The 23,471-nt window shown below is 44.4% G+C and overlaps 3 protein-coding genes across 3 annotated transcripts; all 3 read left to right on the forward strand.

The window, feature by feature from the left end:
• Positions 1-4,351: 4,351 nt before the first annotated feature.
• LOC113759641 (putative disease resistance protein RGA3) lies at positions 4,352-5,756 on the forward strand. Its single transcript, XM_027302221.1, has 2 exons — positions 4,352-5,605; positions 5,721-5,756. Exons 1-2 carry the CDS (start codon positions 4,352-4,354, stop codon positions 5,754-5,756), a joined length of 1,290 nt encoding a protein of 429 aa, XP_027158022.1.
• A 90-nt stretch (positions 5,757-5,846) lies between these two features.
• Positions 5,847-10,080, forward strand: LOC113751083 (putative disease resistance protein RGA3). The gene is made up of 3 exons (XM_027294982.1): positions 5,847-8,093; positions 9,045-9,159; positions 9,680-10,080. The coding sequence occupies exon 1, from the start codon at positions 5,939-5,941 to the stop codon at positions 8,075-8,077; it is 2,139 nt and encodes a 712-aa protein (XP_027150783.1). The 5' UTR covers positions 5,847-5,938; the 3' UTR covers positions 8,078-8,093; positions 9,045-9,159; positions 9,680-10,080.
• A 4,835-nt stretch (positions 10,081-14,915) lies between these two features.
• On the forward strand, positions 14,916-19,775 carry LOC113759651. The gene has a single exon (XM_027302227.1). It carries the CDS (start codon positions 14,916-14,918, stop codon positions 19,773-19,775), a length of 4,860 nt encoding a protein of 1,619 aa, XP_027158028.1.
• Positions 19,776-23,471: the final 3,696 nt, after the last annotated feature.

Raw genomic sequence — 23,471 nt, forward strand, 5'->3', positions numbered from 1 at the left:
TATAAGAACAAAGTACCATAACAAAATTTGTGGATAAATTAAAATTAAAATAAATCTATTTTTCAATAAAACATTAGGTCTTTGTGACTTTTCTCCATAATAAGAATACAGTACCTACCTTTCCATTGAAAAGTGTATTTATCGAATAAAATAAAAATAAACCTGTTTTCTAATAAAACACTAGTTCTTTACGACTTTTCTCCATTATAAGAACAAATAACCCATTTTCGCATAAAAGAATTTATTGGATAAAATAAAAATAAATCCATTTTTCAATAAAGCACCAGCTACTTATGGCTTTCCTCCATAAATTATCTATTTTAATATGTTAATTTATTAGTTAGATAAAATCAGAATGAAATTAGGTTGAACAACAAATTACCCTTTACGATGAAATTGAAATACAGAAAAGTAACCCATAGCAAGTTTTAACTCCATTTCCAATACAAAAATATGCTACAAATTCTTTTGGCAAACGCAAGACACCTCATTCATAAAGTCTCAAGAAACCTTTCCAACCATTATGCAAAAGTAACTTATTCATTCTAAATTTTTAGCATCAATTTGATTATCAGTTGGACGTATCCACTTGAATAGGATAATATGTATTTTCTGAGCCGGGACACAAGACATAATAGGAATTAAACTTGCATTAATGTAAACCTAACAAAATGAGAAAAATAGCATAACAATTAATACAATAATAAGAATAACATAATTGGTATAACAAAATTAGTTTAGTCTACAAATTTATTTTTTTCTGCAGATAGTTCGCGAATATGACATTCAACCACTAAAAAAAAGACATTTATATTTGTCTATATGTATTGCAGAGAGAATTTTAGATAAGGAGCTTTTCAAATTGTCAAAAGTTCAAATATTATTTTATTACAATTTTACATTTCTAAAATTAAGAAATGTTTATCTCACAACTAATCCTTTAACTGCTCGTACAAATCCTATAATCGTGTTCATGTTTTTCCCACATTTCCCTCACATTTTCCCTACTAACCAATAAAATTAAAACTCCCGAATTTTAACTAACAGATAATAACCAACCATGTCAAATTAATATCTGTAAATTCCAATTAACATCTCACATTTACTGCTGACTTTACTGATAGTATTAACTAACAGTTGTTACAAACATTCACATCTCATACTTACCACATTACTCATAGTAATAACTAACTGTTAATTTAAGATATTCGGAACAGCGAAAGTCACATATCCAAAATTTAGGAGCATGTTGAAATTATAATTTTCACAATTCAATGTATTTTACTGCCACAATACAGTTTACTTTCAGAATCATTCACAAAACTGCTGCACACTAATCCAATTGACCCATTTAATTTGCCATCATATAAATTCAATACAGTGAAAAAATTACGTATCATACATTTTTTCACTAAAGATAAATCTCAGTTACAAATATTTCAGTCAGTGACAAAGCCAATATTTTTTTTCTAGAGAGGCAAAAATGGGTACTCAGTTTTTATAATGGAAAAAAGTCATAAAGAGTTAGTGTTTTATTGAACAATGGATTTATTTTTATTTCATCCGATAAATAGATTTGTTTATGCAAAAATGGGTACTCTATTCTTATAATGGCAGAAAGCCATAAAGAGCTAGTGTTTTATTGAAAAATCGAATTTTCATGTATTTTATCCGACAAATAAATTGGTTTATGGGAAAATTGGTGTTAAAGAGGTGGAATTTTTCTAGAGGGGCTGAAATGGGTACTCTATTTTTATAATGGAGGAAAGTCATAAAGAGTTAGTGTTTTATTGAACAATGGATTTATTTTTATTTCATCCGATAAATAAATTTGTTTATGCAAAAATGGGTACTTTGTTCTTATAATAGAGGAAAGCCATAAACAGCTACTGTTTATTCAAAACCGAATTTTCATGTATTTTATCCGATAAATAAATTGGTTTATGGGAAAATTGGTGTTAAAGAGGTGAAATTTTATGCGAAAATGATATTTGACGATACTAATGGATAACAGTTACAACACAATCACATATTTGACATTTTAAATAGTGAAGAATTGGTTCTGTTTCAATTACATATTTTTCGGGATATTTTTCAAAAATAGCACTATAGTCCTTCGAACATAAACTATAGGTACTGTGCGTATATGCTATTCTTTTCCCTTTTACACCATTCCTTTAACTTATGTGCTTTCTCATAAAAGATTCTCATTCATTTTTTTAAATGGAAAAAATAATGAAATATGTATAATTCGAATAAAATACTATTTTAATTATTGCCATTTTGCTCATACGTTGCAAGACTGATAAGAAAATCGTAAAGCGTTGCTATTTTTATAAATGACAACTTTTCTCGTAAATGGTCTGCTTTTTATGTCTTTCCTTTATTATATGTCAGCGCACCTGCTTTTAACGAGTATTTTACATCTAATTTATTTAGTACTGTAAACAATGATATTCAGAATGTTTCTTTCCCCTTTAGACCAAGAACTTTGACTTGTGAATTTTTGTGCTCTGAGAAAAAAGATTTTTACTTACCTTTTTTTTAAAACTGCAAAAGAAAAATTCAATTTCCCCATAAATCTCAAAAATGCTTATTTATACACATACCATCAAGCATGTATACAAGTATAATAACTATACTAACTAAGTAACGTACTCAGTTTTAATCAGTAATAATACATTTTTGTGTTATTTCAAATAACTCTAAAATATGGGATTCGTATAAGTTTTTTAAGCATAATACAATATTATGGCCATAAATTAGCATGTTTTTGTCATTAATCAAATTTACTATGTTATAACTAAAACTCATTATTTTTGTATAAAAACATATTTTTACTTCAAATAAACTTACTCCGTCAAAAGTATATTTGGGATATACTATTGTAATTTATCTCTTTAAAAAGTATGTTTCATATTACTTACAATTTACCTTTTCGACTGCAAAAGTTACTAATTTATTACGCTAACTTACTATTTTGAATGACAAATTTACTCCCTTATTTTTACCCATAATCCTATTCAAGTGGATAGGTCTAACGGGTAATCAAATGGTAGCTAAAATTTTTAGAACCTATTATATCATATCTAAAACTGTGTTATTTACCGTATCGATAGTTATGGGACCATTTTCCTGGATGCTTAAGCTGAACACTTGGGTACTAAATTTATATATGTATATAAATATAAAGAAGGTTTGAATCCTTTCGTTTACCTCCACTTTTCATTCTTCCAAATTATTATCCCCCACGCGTATGCGATAATCATTTATTATTTCTTAAAATTTCGGTACCTTCTTTACGCACATTTTTTGTCCAAGGCATTTACAACATTTTTCCATTAGTAATGGGTATATTTGCAAATACATAAATGCCTCTAATTTTAACATGCAATAACACTTTCTGGCCCAACTCGTACGGAAGTCAGTGTGCTTTCTAATTGCATCCGCAAGCAATTCTCGTATATTTCCTCTTCACGTGCTGTGCAACAATTTAACGTTTCTGTTTGAACTGTATCTAACGTCAATACGTGTTGCTCTCTGCCAGCCTTCCTACCATAGGCAGGTTCCCACCATAAAGGTTTCCCGGGCCCAGTATTCAATGAGAGAAGACAATTCAAGTGAAAAAGCCAAGCAACTTCCACGCAAAAACAATTCAAAAAAATTGCCAACAATCCACTGCCACTACACGGATTGTGGGCTCATAATCTGTCACATAATTATCGTTACATCCGAACATAAACAAATGCTGAAAGCCAGGGTGATTCATGGGTGAACAAAAACAAGGAATGTGTACAAAAATGCATAATTCGTGATATTGGAATCAACAGCTTTGGCCGTGTAAAGTAAATAGAAGTCTCAAAATTTCATTGATTATTTGATCCTTCAAAAAAAAAAAAATATGTTTGATATGATTTGAGAATTGAGATCACAAATTTTTATTACAGAGAAAAAAAATTTGTCAATGGTTACAAATACCATGTATGAGTGTCCTTTTTACCATGGTTTAATTTTTTCCACGACAAAGGCCCCACAACTTGACCATGTCGGTAGCACTTTGAAGACCGAAGTCTTCTCTTAAAAGCAGTCTACATTCGTTTTGGCGATTCCTTCCCTGTCCATGAAACGTATTAGAGTTGCTTTTAAAAGCAGTCTACTATTCGCTTTGTTGATTCCTTCCTTGTATCATGGGTGGCAGTTTATACCATGGGAGGTATTATACTTCACCGTCCATGACATGCCATTGGAGTTTTTTCGCGATTCCTTCATTGTCTTATCACAGAAAGCATCCCCATCACCGTCATCGACATCATAAAACGTTCATCCTAATTCCAATCCTAAGCGAGAAAAAATGGCAGATGCTGCTGTTAGTGCTACTATTCAGGTTGCATTGCAGGCGGTTGTTTCCCTTGCCGCTGATCATGTTAATCTGGTTCGTGAATTCCCAACGGAGCTGGAGAGACTCAACAAATCTGCTGAAATGATTCGAGGCTTCTTGGCTGGTGCCGACGAGCAAATGCATAGCCATGATCCGAGGCTTCTTGGGGTGCAAAAATGGCTCAAGCAGCTGGAAGAAGAGGTTTTCAAAGCTGACAATGTGCTGGACGAGCTCAACTATGAAAGTCTTCGTCGGAAGGTGAAGTATCAAGATCAACCCATGAAAAAGAAGGTACTCTTCTGCTTTTCATTCTTTAATAAAATTGGTTTTCGTTGGAGGTTGGGTTCATCGATCAAGGAGATCAACAAGAACCTTCAAAGGATCCATCAGGATGCAGAAGGTTTGGGACTGGCCTACGTTGAAGAAGCATTCGCTACTATTGCTGCTGGAGCCACAACAAGCAGACAGACAGACTCTACTATTGTTCGAAGAGATGTCCTAGGAAGAGACAAGGATGAATCAGAAATAGTTAAGAAGTTGTTGACCGAAACTGAAAGTGTTATTTCAGTTATTCCCATAACTGGCATGGGTGGATTAGGCAAAACAACTCTAGCTAAAGCCGTTTACAAAAATAAACAAATTGTTGGACATTTTGACAAAAAAATTTGGGTTTGTGTGGCTGAAAAAGTAGATAGAATCGAGGCGGTCTTCAAAATGATTCTAGAATCGTTGATAGGAGGAAAGGTTGAAGGGAATCGTAGGGAGGTAATAGTTCAAAAAATTCAAGATGAACTCAAGGAAAAAAGATATTTCCTTGTTCTTGATGATTTGTGGAATGATCAAGAAGTATTGTTGAATGACTTTTTCAGCACTTTGGCGGGACTCAATACGAAGAAAGGGAGCTGGTGTCTTGTTACCACTCGTCTGCAAGAAGTGGCAATTATTCTGTCTAGACATCCGCAGATCAATTTTACTCGCCATGAGCTAGGAAGGCTACGCAATGATGACTGCTGGTCTATCATGAAAAAATGGGCAAATGTAGGGGAAGAAGTACCAAAAGAATTGGAAGGCATGAGGCGCCAAGTTTTAAGAAGATGTGATGGTCTACCTCTGGCAGCAAAGTTAATCGGAGGTTTGTTATCTAAAAGGAGAAAAGAGGAGTGGCTATCTATTTTGGAGGAGAGCCTCTTGAATGGAGATCAGGGTGGGATTGAGCAAATAATTAAGGTGAGTTTTGATCATCTGTCACCTGCACCGGTTAAGAAATGTTTTGCATATCGCTCAATTTTTCACCAAGATAGATTGGAACAAGATCGATTAGTTGAGCTTTGGATGGCTGAAGGCTTTCTTCAACCGGATCCCCAGAATGAAAGAATGATGGAGAAAATAGGATGCGAGTATTTCAGAATTTTGCTGCAAACTTCCTTATTGGAAGAAGTAAAATATGAGTGGGGAACATGGTATGAAATGCATGACCTTGTGCACGATTTTGCAAAATCAATTTTGAATCGTAGCAGCAGCAATCAGGACCGTTACCTTGCCGTATACTCATCTGAAAGAATGGTGGAAATCATCAATGAAAAAAAATCAGCATCACTTCGCACATTATTTCTGAAGGGTGGCATAGCTGATGATATGTTATCAAAGTTCAAATACTTGCATGTCCTAAAATTGTTTGGAGCAGATGCCAAAGAGTTGCCGACCTCCATTGGCAAACTAATCCATTTACACTTACTTGACATTTCAGAGTCTAGTATCAGAACTTTGCCAGAATCTCTTTGCAAACTTTATAGTTTGCAAACACTGAGAATTGGCAAGCTTGAAGAAGGTTTTCCAGAGAAGATGAGCAATTTGATTAGCATGAGACATCTTCACTATGATGATGATGATACAGGACGCGAAATCCAAATGCCATCCGGGATTGGACGATGGACTTGTCTTCAAACGTTAGAGTTCTTTAACATAGGTCGTCAAGAGGAAGGTCATGGTATCCAAGAGCTTGGAACCTTGCAAGATCTTAAAGGCTCCTTGGAGATCAGAAATCTTGAATTAGTAAATGGCAAAGATGATGCTGAACTAGCAAACCTATCTAAAAAGCCAAATCTGCATCGGTTGGTATTTGAGTGGGGCGATAGGGATGAGGAAAGTGATAATTGTGATGAAGATGTGTTGGAAGGCCTCCAACCTCACCCAAATTTAAAAGAGTTGCATATCCGGAATTTTAGGGGAGATCAGATTCCACAGTGGCTTGTGAACTCATCAACATTAGTGGAATTGCACTTAGTAAATTGCAGAGAACTCCCCACCCTAGGACAGCTGTCATCCCTCCAACATCTATATCTGACTGGATTGGAAAACATAAGAAGCATTGGGCTTTCATTCTACAGTACAAGTGCTGAGGAGGACGGCGGATCAGGAGGTTCAAGCACTACTATTAGCAGACAAACATTCTTTCCAGCCCTTAAATTTCTCTCTCTTGAAAGCATGAAAAATTTGGAAGAGTGGAAGGACGCACACGAAGTGATGGATGTGTTTCCCGTGCTGGAAAAGTTGTCTATTAGTGATTGCCCCCAGCTGACCACCATCCCAACTCCAAGTCGTTTCCCAAGTCTTGATGTATTAGAAATCACAGAGAATTGCCACGTTTTGCTGGCGGAAAAGGTTTTGAGCAATATAACCACACTCTCTTTCCTTCACTTAAGGGGTAATCAACGCGTCGAGTCTCTAAAATTAGTGAGACGACCAGAGAGCAGCTTGAGGATTGGTGGCTATGACAGTCTACCCACTGACACGCTTGAGCGACTATGTCTTTTTCCAACTCTTCAGCGTGTAGAATTGATGGGTGCCGATAATATAACAACATTAAGAGGAATGAGTTGCGCCGCTTGTCTTAAGAGATTGGAGATAGACCGTTGCAAGAATTTACGGGAGTTGCCAGAAGATCTCTATCAATTTCAAGCTTTAGAGCACTTGGCGATATACGGTTGCCCGAGAATTGATTCATTTGGATATCCAAATCCTAAAAATTCACTTGGACAGAAAAGCCTCCTTAAGTCTCTTGAGCGATTTACTGTCTGGGGGTGCGATGAGTTAACAAGATTACCAGTGGAGATGTTCGAGTCGTGTACGTCTCTTCGAGAGCTGAATTTGTTCGATTGCCGCAGTCTGGTCTCCTTTCCCCTTGATTTGCGACAAACCCCTTCTCTCGAGAGCTTCTCGTTATGGAGGTGTCCCAACTTGATTGCTGAGATGCCTAGTGGATTTGGCTACCTTACCAGCTTAAGGAAAGTGGAGATTGGTCCCTTCTCATCTGCAAGCGAATTTGATTGGGCTGGATTAGCATCTTCATCATCACTCCGACGCGTGTCTTTGCATGGAATGCCTGACACGAAATCTCTGCCACATCAGCTTCAAGACTTGACTACCATCACATCACTATCTCTAAGTGGCTTCAGAGCAATCGAAGCCTTACCAGGTTGGCTTGGGAACCTTGCGCCTCTTGAAGAGCTGATCCTGTCGAGTTGCCCAAAGCTTGAATATTTACCCTTCGTAGATGCCATGGAACGCCTCAAATTAAGACGTCTGGAAATTCTTTTTTGTCCTCTATTAGCCCGAAGATGCACTCGTCAAAGCGGCTCCGAGTGGCCCAAGATCTCTAATATTCCAGAGCTTAAAATTGGTATTCAGTATTTGTGCTAACAGTTAGTCATTCCAGGTACCAGGCTCAGTGTTGAATTTGTTTTAGTAAAATAACGTACCCTAAGTACCTTCTTGGTTCTTAACTAACTTAATTATTTTGACGTGTCTACTTCAAGATAAATAGTCACAATCCAAAAAATTGCAGTTTGAATGATCAATAAACAGGTTTTGTTATTGTAGCATTCTATCTGTTATGTTTTAGCTAAGAAAGACTAGCAAACCTAAAAATAAATTATAATTATTAAGAAACTCCCTTGGAATATGTAACATTTCAGAAGACTAATGACGGTGGGGGATCAATGATAAATGTTTCACATGAAGTTCTCCAATATGGTACTCTGCCTCAAGTATCTGCTTGTTAGGCTAGATGAGCATGTTTCAGCACGCTCATTCAATGGAAGGTGATAAATAACTCTTAAGACTTGAAAGAAGAAGGAAATTACTCACCAATACTGAAAGGATATTGACATCCATTTCCTGCTTCTTTCTGATAATAGTTATTTTATTTTTTATTTTTGTTTGGCCCAAAGAGTTTAGCCTGTTAGGTGAAATCAGTCAGCCAAAAGAAGTTAATCAGAGAATTTATGAATGCTAGTACATAAATATAAATTCTGTATTCTTTCTTCTGATTATTTTGCCAAACTAGCTAGTTTGGGTTATCATTTTAGAAAGAGAGGGAAGATTATCATCTTACTCTTCCTTTAACTTTTAATTAAACATTTTGCTTTGATCATGACTTTCTTTTCAAAAAGAATCACAAGGACAAATTATGCAAATTTGATTGACTTTTGCTACCATTACTTTTTTTTTTCGCTTTTTAGCCCTTCATTTTTGGTTGTCTAGTAGACGGGTGATTTTTCCATTCCAACTTGCATAAGGACTTTTTTGGCTCATGGTAAAATATTTATAGAAATATCCATTTGAGCATTTTTAAGAAATGTCTTATGGGCTATGTTGTAACATGTAGGAAGCAGTGGCTTCCCAGCAAAAATGTAATGGATGGTGATGTGGTAGGCAATTGTTCACTTAAGGAGTGATGATCAGTCTTCTAGAAAGCAATGTGCGACGGAGTAAATGAAGAGGTATGTAGTCTCAGTGGATTAAAGGTCTACTACGTTTGTGTTGCAGTTGCCATAAATTCAAATCAATCACATATAAAAGATGAGCTCTACACTTTGTGTTTTTGAATTTTGATGTCTTAATCGATGCAATTTTGCTTAACTTTTGCTGCTTAGGAATTTTTGTAATACATTCTTCATAAGTATTGAAGGTTTGACATGCCTAATTTTACCCTTAATATTACTGCAATGTAACATGGTGATTTTTTTTTCCTGAATCTGTTTGGGAAGCAGACTTCATCTTTCCGCTACTAGTTGCTTATAGAGAGATCTTTGCTTATTGTGAACTGTTAATCGGATATCTATGTCAATATTTAAGGCAATCAGTGTCTAACAGGCTATGTTGGAACACGTACAATGCAACAGTTTCCGAGCTGTAGTGTATGAATGTAGTTTCGATTGATTAAAAGCTTGCTTCTCTTGAAGTTGGCATGTCTTTCACATACACATGGAAGTGCCTGAGAAGTTTTCATGTATTTTGCAGGTTTCTTCTAATTTGATTTGCTTCAGACAGAGGAAAGCATATCAAGGAACCAATTTGCTGCTGAGACTAGTAGCCAATTTGGTTGATCTTGGTTCCATTCCATTATAAGCTCTCTGGATTCCTCTACTTGTCAATCGCGTGAACATAGATCTCATATCATTGGAAGCATTGAAAGTGAGAGGATGGAGAAGGCAAGAGCATTGGAAGCTAGTTGTTGGATTGTAGGCGTGAAAAGGTCCTTCAATTCACATTTCCATTATTTGTTACTATACTAAAGTTTTGCTCTATATATAGTCCTGTATCCCAAAACTTCAGTTTAACTATACTAAAAGTGTCCTACACATGGCTGGCTAGAATGCATGTATTAGTCTAGCTTGGCTTACAGACAGAAAGAGCATTGCAACAGATACTTAGAAAATGAAAAGAGTTAGTCCCTTTCTTTGTAAGGGGCGGGCAGGATGTGGGGAGGGGTTGGGAGGGTGAAAAATAATTTTAAAAAAAAAGGTGAAAAAGAATAAGAAAATAAAAAGCACTGAGTTTATTGGGTAAAGCACTGAGTTTATTGTTTTGACATTAAGTTCAAATTCAAAGCATTTAGGGCAAAAGTTCATAGTTTAATCCATATTGGCCTTCATAATTGAAGAGGTAAAATTTGAATGTAAGAAAAATTCCACGGCCAGGAATTCATTTTTACATTTTACCAAGTGATTAACATTTCCTATCACACAAAACCAGGAAGAAGAATAAATTGATCATCATAGTTATAGGTTGACAGGTTGTCAGGCTTGTGCACTAATAAAACCTGTTCAAACTAAAAGTAATTTCTGTAGATAGTGGTGAGCAGAGTCGAATCCACATGGACTGGGTGTAAGTGTTTCTTTTCAAATTCACAGTAACACGGGGGGGTGTTTTTGTATCAAGGGGTGATAATTAAAGCAATTCAACTAAAAGTAAAATAGTAAAAATAAAATAGCCAACTAAAAATTAAATAACAATTTACTAAAATTAAATGAGTGATAATTAAGGATCTAGCCAAGAAATAACTTCAGCAATGGTTCACCTAATTGATCATCGATACAAAGCCAATTTCAATTATTTACTAATAAATATGTTATAACTGCCAAACAAGCGATAACAGTTAACCCCTCCTTACTGTGTCGGTGATTAAGGTATGTCCGGTAATCACCACTCTAATTGAGAAATAATCTTAGGTAAATCCGTAAGAATTAATTCTCCAATTGCCTTACGTATCAGATGAGCTCTATTCTAATCAAATAACACACTACCAAGGTTATTTTAGATTAGCCCGCGTATCCTCCTGACACGAATCTAATCGTGTTAGTTGTTACTATTTCAAGGCAATTAAATAATTACGGATTTAAATATCCTAATTGACAATCGATTACTAAATTAACTAATTATCCGGATCCAAGACAATCAATTAATTGAACAATTATAAACTCTGTAACCAGGGAATATGCGAATATCAATAAATAAAAGAAAAAAAAATAAGATTAAATCGATCTCACAATTTTTAGGCGAATCAAAGCCTCCGTTGTCCCTTGACTAGAGTGAGAAAATTAGTTCATGTTTGATGAACAAAATCCACGAGAAATTGAAGCAACATCAGCGGCCATTGGCCTCGTTCGTGAGAACTCAATTTGTTCGATTGAATAAGGAGAAACCAGCAACTACAAACAATGATTCAATTCCTCGTAAGGCTCCGGACATGCGCAGGAGAACTCCACTATCAAAAGCTAAGAAGGAAAAGTCCCCACTAGATGACGAAGGTGGAAAAGTCAAAGGAAACTAAGCTAAGTAGTCCTAATCCTCCGCAATTCCAATTCCTATCTAATACTACTGTGCGGCGGCTTCCAGCCTGAAGAGACCCACGAAGCCTGGCCCTTCGTTCTTTTTTCTTTTGTTGTCCTCCGTAAATTATCAAAAAGGACTTGCGTCTCCCTTATTTTAAAAAAGCCCCTGGGATAAGCTCTATTATGTGGACTCTTCTTCTGTTAAATTGACACTTGTTATCATATTTTCGTTCTACTCCCTGAAATAAATATAAAATATTAAAAATTAATAGAATTTAATAATTTCTCCACATCAGGTCAAATAATAGAAAAAATTAATAATAAAATAAATGATAAAATCGTAGCCTATCATAAGTATTTGCATATGAAAGGTATTTTGACCCGTGCTCTGCTTTGACTCCATTTGGATGGTCTATTTTTCTAAATTGTGCTTTTAGAAAACACATCTACAACAATTGTGACACTCCACAATTTTAACTTAAAATTTTTAAGTAGCAGGGGAGATGTGGAATTCAAGAAGCAAAGAGGGGAAGGAGGAATTTGAATTTTTAAATGCCTCGACCTTAACCACTGGGCCAAACTCTCCTCTGATAAATACTAATACTCAATCCAAGAAAAATGTTAATTGCACATTTTTAAAGTTATTTATGTAATTTGTACCATAGAATTTTTGTGCATTATTTAAGATAGGTCTTCCAGAATTTACAATAAAAGTAATGTAACCGTAACATAATTAGTCATAAAGGAAGCCAAAAAAAATTTTAAGAATTAATTGGCAATGAGAAATAATACTAACTAGTAAGATGACAAGTATAAATTAAGTACTGAAACTATGAGTTGTGTTACTAAGTAAATTAAGACTAGATAAATTTGAGGCATTTGTCTTATTAGGTCTCTCAATGAGTTCCGTTACCATGTAAATTATATAACGAGAATGCTAGTTCACTTTACATCAACTTAAGGGATTAAGTCAAAGCTATGGCACCAGAATTATAGCTATTACCCTCATCTCATAGCAAGATTAACGTTTTCTTTTCAGGTCAGTCAATTTAAAATTTCCATTTATCTTTTTTAGATACAAAAATTTTGTCATTTTCATTTTCGAGTCCTCATGGAGGATTCAAGGCTCAAATTTTAACTAATGCCTGCTGCTCTAGCTCTCTCGAAGAGTACTCCTATTTTGTAACTGATACGCTAAGTCGTTAAGAAGGTTCTTACATTAAGTTATAAGAATGAAATAAACAAAAGAATTTTTTAGCAAGAAGTGAATACCATTCTAATAAGTACTAATTAACTACACTTATATTGGTTATTAGGGAAATGAAAGTAAATAAAATATATGGGAAATTGATAGCACATAAAAAGTAGAAAGTAGCACATAAAAAGGTAATAATCTCTTTTGTGCCTAATAATCATTAAGCTTGGAAGTTACGTTATTAAGAAAGTTCAATAAAGGACGTCTGCGAAATGCTGAGATGAACTCACAAAGGAAACTTAATTAGCTTGAGTGAAGTTAAAGTCTATTAATAGAGAAGCAAAATTAGTAGGATTTAACTAATGCTAAGAGACAATCCAGAAGTGATGACCACGGATTAATTACTAACTAATCAATGGTAAAAAGAATTTACATGTGATGAAATTCAAAGTTATATAATTCACTTCTGTAATTAGTGTCACAATTTATGCTCATAAATTCTTGGAAGTTATTGAACGTGGATTACAAGCTTTTCAACTAATGATGGTCATAAGTAAGAAGATTTAACTAATAAAAGAGCTAATTATTCGAAATAGAATTACGATGAGTTGTCTAATAGAACTAGTTGTTCTATTTTTTCCATTCTTGGTGACTTATTTTCTGGGCATTCACCATGCTCCCGTGTGCCCCGGAATTATTAGCCACGAGTCCAAATGTGCCTTCTTCAAATTGAAATTCATATTCATGATAGATCCCAGTGAAATCATTGAATTTTAACAATTGAACAACAAATTTTGTACAAAATACTAAACACTTTCGTATATCAATTTTTGTATGGTAATTACAATATTGATACCCCCATTTTCTTTTTTGTTTTTCCATTTTTGCTACAACAAACAAATTGTAATCGTACAATGAGAATGGGCGGACTATTTCCTACAAAGTATATCAACAGCGTTCTTTTTCTTTGGACTTAGATGACTTCAACTTTCATCCCAAATACAAACCTAATACTTTGAATAGATGTTCTTTGCATGGTAGATCACTATGATTTTTCATGTTATTTGAATTGAATTTGTTAGTGTTTATGCAGTTTGCAGAGGCCCCATTCTGGGCCCAGACACGTGGCAGCCCAGGAATGGCCGAGCTGGGCCTTGGCCCTCAGGCCCCTGGGAGCAGCCCCGGGCCGTACCGACTAGGGCTCCCAGGGGAGGCGAAGGTCCATCCCGAAGAGGTCGGAGGAAGTCCCCCCAAGTGCGGGATACTATCCATACCGGGCAAGTCCCGCGTCGTGCGGAGGTCGGACTCCCTCGCAGGTATAAATAATAGCACACATCCACTGTACAAGGTACGCTGACTATTGGCAATTTACTCTGGACAGTTGCTACTTCCCGTGAACCTTACTCACCGGAAAACTAACTTGGCCGTCGGAGCGCCCTCGGGGACAACCCTCGGGCCCCCTTTTTGTTAGTTCATCTTCTCTGTTTTGCAGGTCTTGGATCAGCTCTCCCATCGACACCCCGAGCTGCTCAGGTCAGCTCTCCTCGGGGAAGCTCCGCGCTTCTTCAGTTGGCGCCGTCTGTGGGAACCGTAAGGTAAGTAAGATTGTGTCGATGGCCCGGACGCGATCCAAGCGTACGGCAGAGGGCACCGGCCCTGGGGGCGGTGAGGGGTCCCAGCGGAAAGAGGCTGGGGCATCCCAGGGCGCCGGTGGCTCAGCCCTTTCAGGGGAACGGAGGCAGCAGATCTTCCAGTTTGTGACGGAGAATCTCCCCATACTGGAGGATATAATTCGGCAGGCGAAGGAAGGAGAGGGGGCTGGGGGTGCACAGACCTCCAAGGCCAAGGGGAAGGAGAAGGAGTTACCCCCTGATCCTTCGGAAGATGAGTCGCGAGACCAGCCCCCTAGGAGGAAGCGACCCGGACTCCTCCCCGCCCCCGAGCCTCGGTGGTCGGGGACAGCGAGAGGTATTCCCGCGACAGGTCCGCGAGGAGTCATCCCAGAGACCCCTCTCCGAGGAAACCCACACGGAATGGGTTCGAGCGTTCCCCTGCTCGGTCTGTCAAGAGCCGGCCCCACGACCCCCTTTATTTGGACCCCGCTCGGGATGAGCTCGAGCAGATCTTGAGGCCCCGGCCATACGAAGACAACTATGCAACCTCGCCCTTTACCCGGGAGATAGAGGACTACCCCCTACCCCGGAGGTTCAAGATTCCGAGCATCGAGATGTACGATGCCTCTACAGACCCGGAAGACTACCTCTCGGTATTCCTGACGCATATGCGCTTGCAAACCGCCGCGGATGAGGTTCGCTGCAAGACCTTCCCTATGTTCCTAAAGGGGAAGGCGCGGCTCTGGTTCCAAGGACTGAAACCGGGATCTATACGGAGCTTTCCCGAGCTGGCCCGGCAGTTTGCAGCCCAGTTCGTCTCCTCGAAGGTGTACGCGAGGAACGCAACCCACCTGATGTCCATCAGGCAACGGCCCGACGAGTCGCTGAGGAATTTCATGACCCGCTTCAATGCGGAGAGCTTGCAGGTCAGGGACAAGGACGAAAAAGTGGTGATGGCCGCCTTCACAAACGGGCTCAGGGTGGAGGAGCTTTTCTACGATCTGGCCAAGAAGCCTCCCGTAAACCTGGAAGAGCTCCTACGCAGGGCTCACGAGGCTGCCAACGCGGAAGAGGCGGGTCGCCTAAAGAAAGAGTCAGATCGGGAGATTGGAGATCGTAAAGGCCGGACCAACCCCCTGGAGGGCAAGGAGGCCCCGGCCAAGAAAAATGTCTTTGATCGGCTCTCGAAGGAGAAGACCCCTGCTCTGCCACCACTCTCAGAGAAGACCTACACCCCTCTAACACGGCCCAGAACTCAGATCTTGGCCGTCATGGAGGCGGAAGGGCTGGGAGATCGGCCGCCCAAGATGGGGACGCCCCGGAACAAAAGGAACCAGGATCGATATTGCGTCTTTCACCGTGACGTCGGACACGACACGGAGGGGTGCTGGGCCCTGCGTAAGGAGATTGAAAACCTGATCCAACGTGGCTTTCTAAGTCGGTTCGTACGCCGACCAGGTCAGGAGTTCGGGCGCAACCATTACGGGGATAGGCGTGAGGGACAGCGTCGCGACCGTCCAGAGCGGCGGGAGGCTCCCCGGAACCACTCTCCCGACCAGGATACCCAGAACCTGGCGGGAGTGATAAACACCATTGCGGGAGGTCCCACGGGGGGGGACAGTCATGCAGCCCGGAAGAATAAGCGGCCACCCCCCGAAGGGGACGACTCCTTGAAGCGTCTGCGCATGGATGAGGAGATCACCTTCGGACCCAGGGATGCGGTTCCCTTGGCTTCCGGGAACCATGAAGCTATTGTGATAGACATTGTCACCAATAACTACCGGGTGAAGAAGGTGTATGTCGACCAGGGTAGCGCGGTTGACATCATGTTCTATCGCGTGTTCAAGGAGCTCGGATTAAGGGATGACCAGCTGACCCCGGTCCGGACGCCTTTGGTGGGCTTCACCGGACCACCCATCAGCTCGGAAGGGATGATCACCCTGATGGTCACAGTAAGTCAGGCTCCCAAGTGTCGGACCGTTCCCGTTAACTTCGTGGTGGTCAAGCAGTCGTCCCCGTACAATGTGTTCTTGGGGAGACCTGCCTTGAACGCCCTCCGGGCTATTCCCTCTACCTTTCACCTCAGCGTCAAGTTCCCCACTCCTGGGGGGATAGCCGAGGTGCGCAGCGACCCAGAGGTAGCCAGGGCTTGCTACCTGGCCACTCTCCGGGGGCAGGAGAAGGTGGTCGCCCAGACAACCTGTTTGGAGCCCTACATCCCAGGGGATGAGGCCCAACAGTTGGGCACCCAGGATGAGATTGAGGAGTTCCCCTTGAGGAAGGAACGTCCCGACCAGGTCATCCGCATTGGGGCATTGCTGCCAGCGAACGAGAAGGAAGGCTTGAAGGCCTTATTGAGGGAGTACTCCCAGGTCTTCGCATGGACGGTGGATGACATGCCCGGGATCCTTACGGACCTGGCCGTCCATCACCTCGACGTGGACCCTCACTTCAAGCCAGTAAAGCAAAAGAAAAGGAGTTTCGCCCCCGAGAGAAATGAGGTGATCAGGGCGGAGGTCGGCAAGTTGTTGGAGTCCAAGATCATCCTGGAGGTCTACTACCCGACCTGGCTGGCCAACCCCGTCCTGGTCAAGAAGGAGGACCTGACCTGGAGGATGTGTGTAGACTTCACAGACCTTAACAAAGCCTGCCCAAAGGACTGCTTTCCCCTGCCTCGAATTGACAGGTTAGTAGACTCTACTGTGGGCTTTGACATTTTATGCTTTCTGGATGCCTTTAAGGGATATCACCAGATAGAGATGGCCGAGGAGGACCGGGACAAGACCTCCTTCATCACCGAGGAGGGAACCTACTGCTACAGGACCATGCCCTTCGGATTGAAGAACGCGGGAGCAACTTACCAGCGCCTGGTGAACAAGTTATTCCAAAACCAGGTCGGCAGGAGCATGGAGGTTTATGTGGACGACATGATCGTCAAAAGTCGAACTGACCAGCGCCTCATACCCGACCTGCGGGAGGTCCTGGACATCCTACTGAAGAGCCGGATGCGCCTAAATCCGAAGAAGTGCACTTTTGGGGTCAGATCGGGAAGGTTTCTCGGTTTCCTGGTGTCCCGAGACGGAATCCGGGCCAACCCGGATAAACTCCAGGCCATCATGGACATGGCCCCTCCGAGGAGCGTGAAGGAGGTCCAACGGCTAGCAGGAAGGATGGCCGCCCTGAATAGGTTTCTCTCGCGCTCCGCGGTCCGGGGGCTGCCCTTCTTCCGAGTACTGAAAGCGCCGAAGGACTTCCACTGGACTGAGGAGTGCCAGAAGGCCTTCATCGACCTAAAAACCTACTTGGCCGAGCTACCATCTCTGACAGCCCCAGAGCCGGGGGAGACCTTATTCCTATACCTATCCGCCTGCAACGAGGCCGTCAGCGCGGTCCTGGTGCGGGAGGATGAGGGGGCTCAGAGGCCGGTGTATTACGTAAGCCGAGCTCTACAGGGGCCAGAGACACGATACTCGCCAGCCGAGAAGTTGGTCCTTGCCTTGGTACATGCGGCACGCAAGCTCCGCCCTTACTTTCAGGCTCATGGCATTGTAGTCCTGACTGACCAGCCTTTGCGTCAGATACTCACCAAGCCGGAGGTTTCGGGCAGGATGACCAAATGGGCTGTCGAGCTAGCCGAGCACGACATCGGCTATCAACCCCGCAAAGCCATCAAGGCCCAGGCCTTAGCGGATTTCCTTGCTGAGGGGGCTAGCTTGAGTCTAACCGAGCTAAGCCCCCAACACGAGGAGCGGCTGCCGAAGGAGCCCTGGGTGTTGTTCGTGGACGGGGCCTCCAGCAAGGAAGGAAGCGGGGCGGGTCTGCTACTCATTTCACCTACCGGGGAAGAACTGACCTACGCCCTCCGATTGGACTTCCCCGCGTCCAACAACGAGGCCGAGTACGAGGCCCTGCTCACAGGATTGCGGATAGCCCACCAGATGGGAATAACCGCGATCCAGGTCAGGAGCGACTCACAGCTCGTCGTCCTTCAAGTCCTTGGGGAGTACGAAACCAAGGACGAGGTTATGAAGAAATACCTGGCCAAAGTACGAGAGGCGGTGGCCTTGTTCACCACGATCGAAATCGAGCGGGTGCCAAGGTCCCAGAACAAGCGGGCAGACGCCCTTTCAAAGTTGGCATCCTCCTCATTTGCCCACCTGAGCAAGGAGGTATTGGTGGAGGTGCTAAAGCAGAAGAGTATCGATCAAATCCAGGTCCTGGCTATAGACAGCTCGGCCACCTGGATGACGCCCCTCGTTGACTTCCTCAGCTCGGGTGACCTCCCCGAAAACAAAGCCGAGGCACGCCGAATCCAGCTCCGGGCTGCCAAGTACGCCTACACCGGGGGTACCCTCTATAGGAGGTCGTATTTGTCCCCCTGGTTAAAGTGCGTGACTCCCGAAGAAGGTGATTACGTCCTGCGCGAAGTCCACGAAGGAATATGTGCGGCACACGTGGGATCTCGGGTGTTGGCCAAAAAGTGCCTCCTTTTGGGCTACTACTGGCCCTCTGTCTTCCGAGACGCAGCGGATCTGGTCCGGAAATGCCGAGCTTGCCAGGTACACGCCTCGCTGCGTCATCAGCCAGCTCAGGAGATGATTCCCATCCATAGTCCTTGGCCATTCGCTCAATGGGGGATAGACCTCCTGGGTCCCTTCCCCCGAGCCCCGGGAAGATATGAGCACCTCGTGGTAGCAATAGACTACTTCACAAAGTGGGTGGAAGCGGAGCCCCTGGTCTCTATCTCGGGGAAGGCGATTCAGAAATTCTTTTGGAAGAGCATAGTTTGCCGGTTTGGGATTCCGCATGTCCTGATATCTGACAACGGCCGCCAGTTCGCCGAGAACCCTTTCCGGAGCTGGTGCGCCGAGCTCGGAATCAACCAGCACTTCACGTCGGTTGGTCACCCCCAGGCCAATGGCCAGGTGGAGAACGCTAATCGAACTGTCCTGCAAGGGTTAAAGACTAGACTGGAGTCCGCCCAATCAAGCTGGCTGGATGAGCTCCCCAGTGTCCTCTGGGCTTACCGCACTACGCCCAGGACGGCTACTCACGAGACCCCGTTCTCCCTAACATACGGAGCAGAGGCTGTGGTGCCCGCAGAGGTTGGTCTTCCCTCACCCAGAACACAGAATTTCGTGGCAACATCCAACGAGGAAGAGCTTAGGTGCAACTTGGACATGCTCGAAGTCAGGCGGGAGGAAGCGGCTATTCGAATGGCTAAGTATAAAAGCCAGTTCGCTCGCTATCACAACGCCAAAGTAAAGACTATACAGTACCAGCCAGGAGACCTCGTCCTGAGGAAGAACTCGATAAGCCGAGTACACGGCTCCAACAAGCTCGACCCAAATTGGGAGGGCCCCTACAAGGTCCTTGAGGCGAGCCGAGCTGGCTATTGCAAGCTCGCTAAGATGGGTGGATCTGAAGTACCTCGGACTTGGCACTTCTCCAATTTGCGGTTGTTTGTAGCGTAGGTTAAACCAGGGTGTTCAGGGGCCTGTTCTCTGGAATCCGAATTTTTGTTTTCTCATTCAATCACAGCTCGTTTTAATTTTCACTTGTACTTGTTTCATTTTTACAATTTCCAAACCTGCACCTTACACTAGCACATTCAGCATTCCCTCGCTCAACGTCCTAGTGGGGGGCTAGGGGTAGTGGGTGAAGTGTGAAGTGTTCGACCCAGGAGGTCGGCACGAACGCGCTTAATGAAGTGTGAAGTGTTCGACCCAGGAGGTCGGCAAGAACGCACTTAATGCTTAAAATATTCTGAAGTGTGAAGTGTTCGACCCAGGAGGTCGGCACGAACGCGCTTAATGGAGTGTGAAGTGTTCGGCCCAAGAGGTCGGCAAGAACGCGCTTAATGAAGTGTGAAGTGCTCGACCCAGGAGGTCGGCACGAACGCGCTTAATGGAGTGTGAAGTGTTCGGCCCAGGAGGTCGGCAAGAACGCACTTAATGCTTAAAGTATTCGGTCGGAAGTGCGAATTGTTCGACATAGGAGGTCGGCAAGGACGCGCTTAATATTTAAAGCACTCAGCCCCAAGGGGTGAGGGGTGAGGTGTTCGACCCCGGAGGTCGGCACATAGCATTGCAAGTGGGCAAGGAAAGAAGAAAATAACTCTTCGAAATTTTGTATACATTGCAAACCTATCTATTACAAAGCTTCCGAGCTGCCTATCTATTACAAAGCGCCCTGCCCCTCTACCGCAAAATTTCCGAGCTGGTAATCTCCTTCGATGTCTGTTCTACCTACTGGTGGCCCGACCGGGGTGGAAGCTGAAAGTACACCTTAAGCATGTTGAGAGGCGTATGGTGAAGGCTATTTAGGAGCCCGGAAGCAGGAAACCCCTTCTGTCCTGGATGGACCTCCAAGAGCATTTTCAACTGGAGCATGGTCACATCCATACAAGAAGACAGAAAGGGTTTCTGGGGTGGCCACCGCCCTAGGCCACCGGCTCTTTCCCGGCAGCTCTGCCAGGAGACCCGTCCTCCTCCAGGGGAACCTCCTCCAGCTCTGCTCCTACGTCGGTTCGGCGGACCAGACTCTTCAGGGCATGCCCCTTCCGGTACCCATCAAAGAGCCAGTCCAGCCTATCCTCGGCTGCAGGATCGTAGTCCTTGAAGTCCGCCACGTTGAAGCCGGGTAGGTTGAGGCCCTGCACCTGGGTCAGGGCCCGCGTAGAGCCAACCTGGAGGATGGGCTGGTTGAGGAGGGCGATGTCCACCTCGAACTGATCGGAGGAGATAAACTCCCGAACAGCCTTCTTCCGCTTTCGGCTGACGGTGCCGGAGAGCTCCACGGCATGCTCCTCCTTCAGCCTGGCCACACCAGCCCTCTCCTGGTCGAGTTCCGACCTGGTGGAGGCGAGCTGGACCTGGGCGGCATCCATCTCCTTCTCGGCCTTGTCTAATTTGGCCTTAAGGGAGCTGGCCTCCTGGAGGGCCTGGGAAAGCTTCCTCTCCACCTCCAAGTTCTTCTTCCTCAACTTCTCCAGGTCGGGAGACAGCTCGGAGAAGCGGGTAGCCAGGGCGGCACCAGCAGCGTTGGACTGGAAAAGAGAGAGAGCAGATCAGCATGCCACATCACTTAACCCAGACACGGGGGTGAAATCAACCCAGGGGCGATACTTACTTGGGCCTGGGCGGTGTAGTACGCGTCCAAGAGCTCAGAGGGGCTGGCCAGCTCCATCCACTTCCTGTCCCTAGGAAGGACCGAGCCCACCATCAGCTCGCGAGCCACCTCGGGGAACTGGGCTCGGTCGTTGATGGAGAGTTTCCAAGATGGACAGAAGTGGCGGGGGTCATGCATCGTGGGGGCTTGGCCTGGCTTCAGGGGAGCTATGTGGCGGAAGTGCCACAAGCTCGGGGGAGCCGACTCCTGGACCTGCTCCTCGGCAGAGCCCACGCCCAGGTGGACTGGTCCCCCGGAGACCCGCGCAAGAGGAGGAGGCTGTGCGGAGACTAGGGCGAGCCTCTTCTGCCCAGTCTGAGAGGGCTCGTCCCCTCTGCCCCTCTTTTGACCGGCCGCCTTCTTTTTGCTGGCGGCCTGCTTGGAGGGGGATGGTTGTGATGTCTCCTTCTGGGGGGCTGAGCCGCCCCCCGGGGTGGAAGCCCCACCTGGGGCCCCCCGAGCAGCTCCCGGCTGGGGGTCGGGAGTGGCCTCCTCGAGAGATGCGCCCAACAGCTGGGAGAGTTTCCTCACTGAAATGAACACCAGGTCAGCCAGACGAAAGACAGTAAAAGGCAAAAAAGGGAAAGTCTATACACTATGAATAAAGACAGGGTCAGAGCCAGCGTTACAGGTGTCGAGTTTGGGCTGGGGGGTCGCCACTTCCCCAGAGGATCCGGACAACGTCCCCATCAGCCCTGTTGCGGAGATCTGCTCGGTAGAGATCCTGGTAACATCGAGCTTCACCTTGGAGCCCAACAGCGGGCTGAGGGTCTCGTAGTCCAGGTCCTTTGGGTAGGGGTCGGCCTTGACCCCCCCAACCTTCCACACATTGGGGGGAAAATGTGTGGATCTGACAAAGAAGAAATCCTCCTTCCAATCCTTAACGGAGGAGGGGAGGCCGAAGAACAACTCCTGGGCCCCTTTCCCTCCCTTGGTCTGGGGGCCCCGGCGGGAGAAGTAGTACCATCCCGGAAGGGAGGACTTAAGAATGAAGGCGGCTCGGAAAAGGGAGAGAGAGTAGGGGATGTCGCAGAGAAGGCAGTAAATCAGGAATCCGGTGATGATCCTGATGGAGGTAGGGTGAAGTTGGGTGATTCTGAGCCCCCAGTAGGTCAGAATATGGGTCAGAGCTGGATGGATGGGGAGACGGAGCCCTGCGATGAGCTGCTCCCTGTAGATGGCCACGAAGCCTGGGGGAGGTCGGCAGGCTCGGTCGTCGGGCCCGGCCGCCCTCGGCTCGAAGGCCGGAGGGATGGAGTACGACTCGGCCAGCTCGGCCACGTCCTGGGGCAATAGGGTGGCCTCCTGTAGGTCTGGGTAACCGTAGGAGAATTCGGGATCCTCCCCCTGCTCCGAGGTAGGGGTCCCCTCAGAGGGATCCCTGTCTTCCCCAGCTCCGCCCTGGGCCCTGCCAGGGGAATCATGGGGGGACTGGGGAGAGGAGGTGGTTGCGGCCTCTCGCTCGAGGTAGGCGTCGAGCTCAGCCGTTTCCTCTAGAGCGCGGGCAGAAAAAGGATGGGATGAAGGAGACTGGGGTGGAGGAGAGCTCATGGTGTCAGTAGGCTCGGGCAGGTCTGAGGTGTGGAAGCTGGGACTAGAAGCAGAAGAAGGGGAAAGAGGGGGAGGAGAAGATGGTGACGAAGATGAGGGTGAAGGCGAGGAAAGAGCGATGATTCGGGGAGCTCTGCGGCGGACTGATACTATAGCAACAGAGGAGGAAGAATGATCCGACATAAAAAGTAGGAGGTAGCAGAGGGCAAAAAAGACACTGCAGAGGGGGAAGATGAATCGCAGAAAGGACTTACTGAGAACGGCAGAAGAAGGACTGAAGGCTCGCCGGAATCTGGGCACAGGACGCCGGAGGTTGCTGGAAAATGGAAATGTGAGTGCACAGGGAGCGTGATAACTTGAAATGCACAAGAAGAAGCGGAAATGGCAAATGGGACAGATGAGAATTTGGCATCCCCTATTTATAGGGGGAAGAGTGGAGGGAAAACGGT

The sequence above is a fragment of the Coffea eugenioides genome, chromosome 1 (genome assembly GCF_003713205.1).
Source record: "Coffea eugenioides isolate CCC68of chromosome 1, Ceug_1.0, whole genome shotgun sequence".
Lineage (NCBI taxonomy): Eukaryota > Viridiplantae > Streptophyta > Magnoliopsida > Gentianales > Rubiaceae > Coffea > Coffea eugenioides.

Bases quoted from the DNA above. Each gene is read 5' to 3' on its own strand.
- LOC113759641 (XM_027302221.1), top strand. From the start codon at position 4,352: ATGGCAGATGCTGCTGTTAGTGCTACTATTCAGGTTGCATTGCAGGCG. The intron at 5,606-5,720 runs GTGAGTTTTGAT...GGATGGCTGAAG, and splicing joins GGATTGAGCAAATAATTAAG to GCTTTCTTCAACCGGATCCC.
- LOC113751083 (XM_027294982.1), top strand. From the start codon at position 5,939: ATGGTGGAAATCATCAATGAAAAAAAATCAGCATCACTTCGCACATTA.
- LOC113759651 (XM_027302227.1), top strand. From the start codon at position 14,916: ATGTACGATGCCTCTACAGACCCGGAAGACTACCTCTCGGTATTCCTG.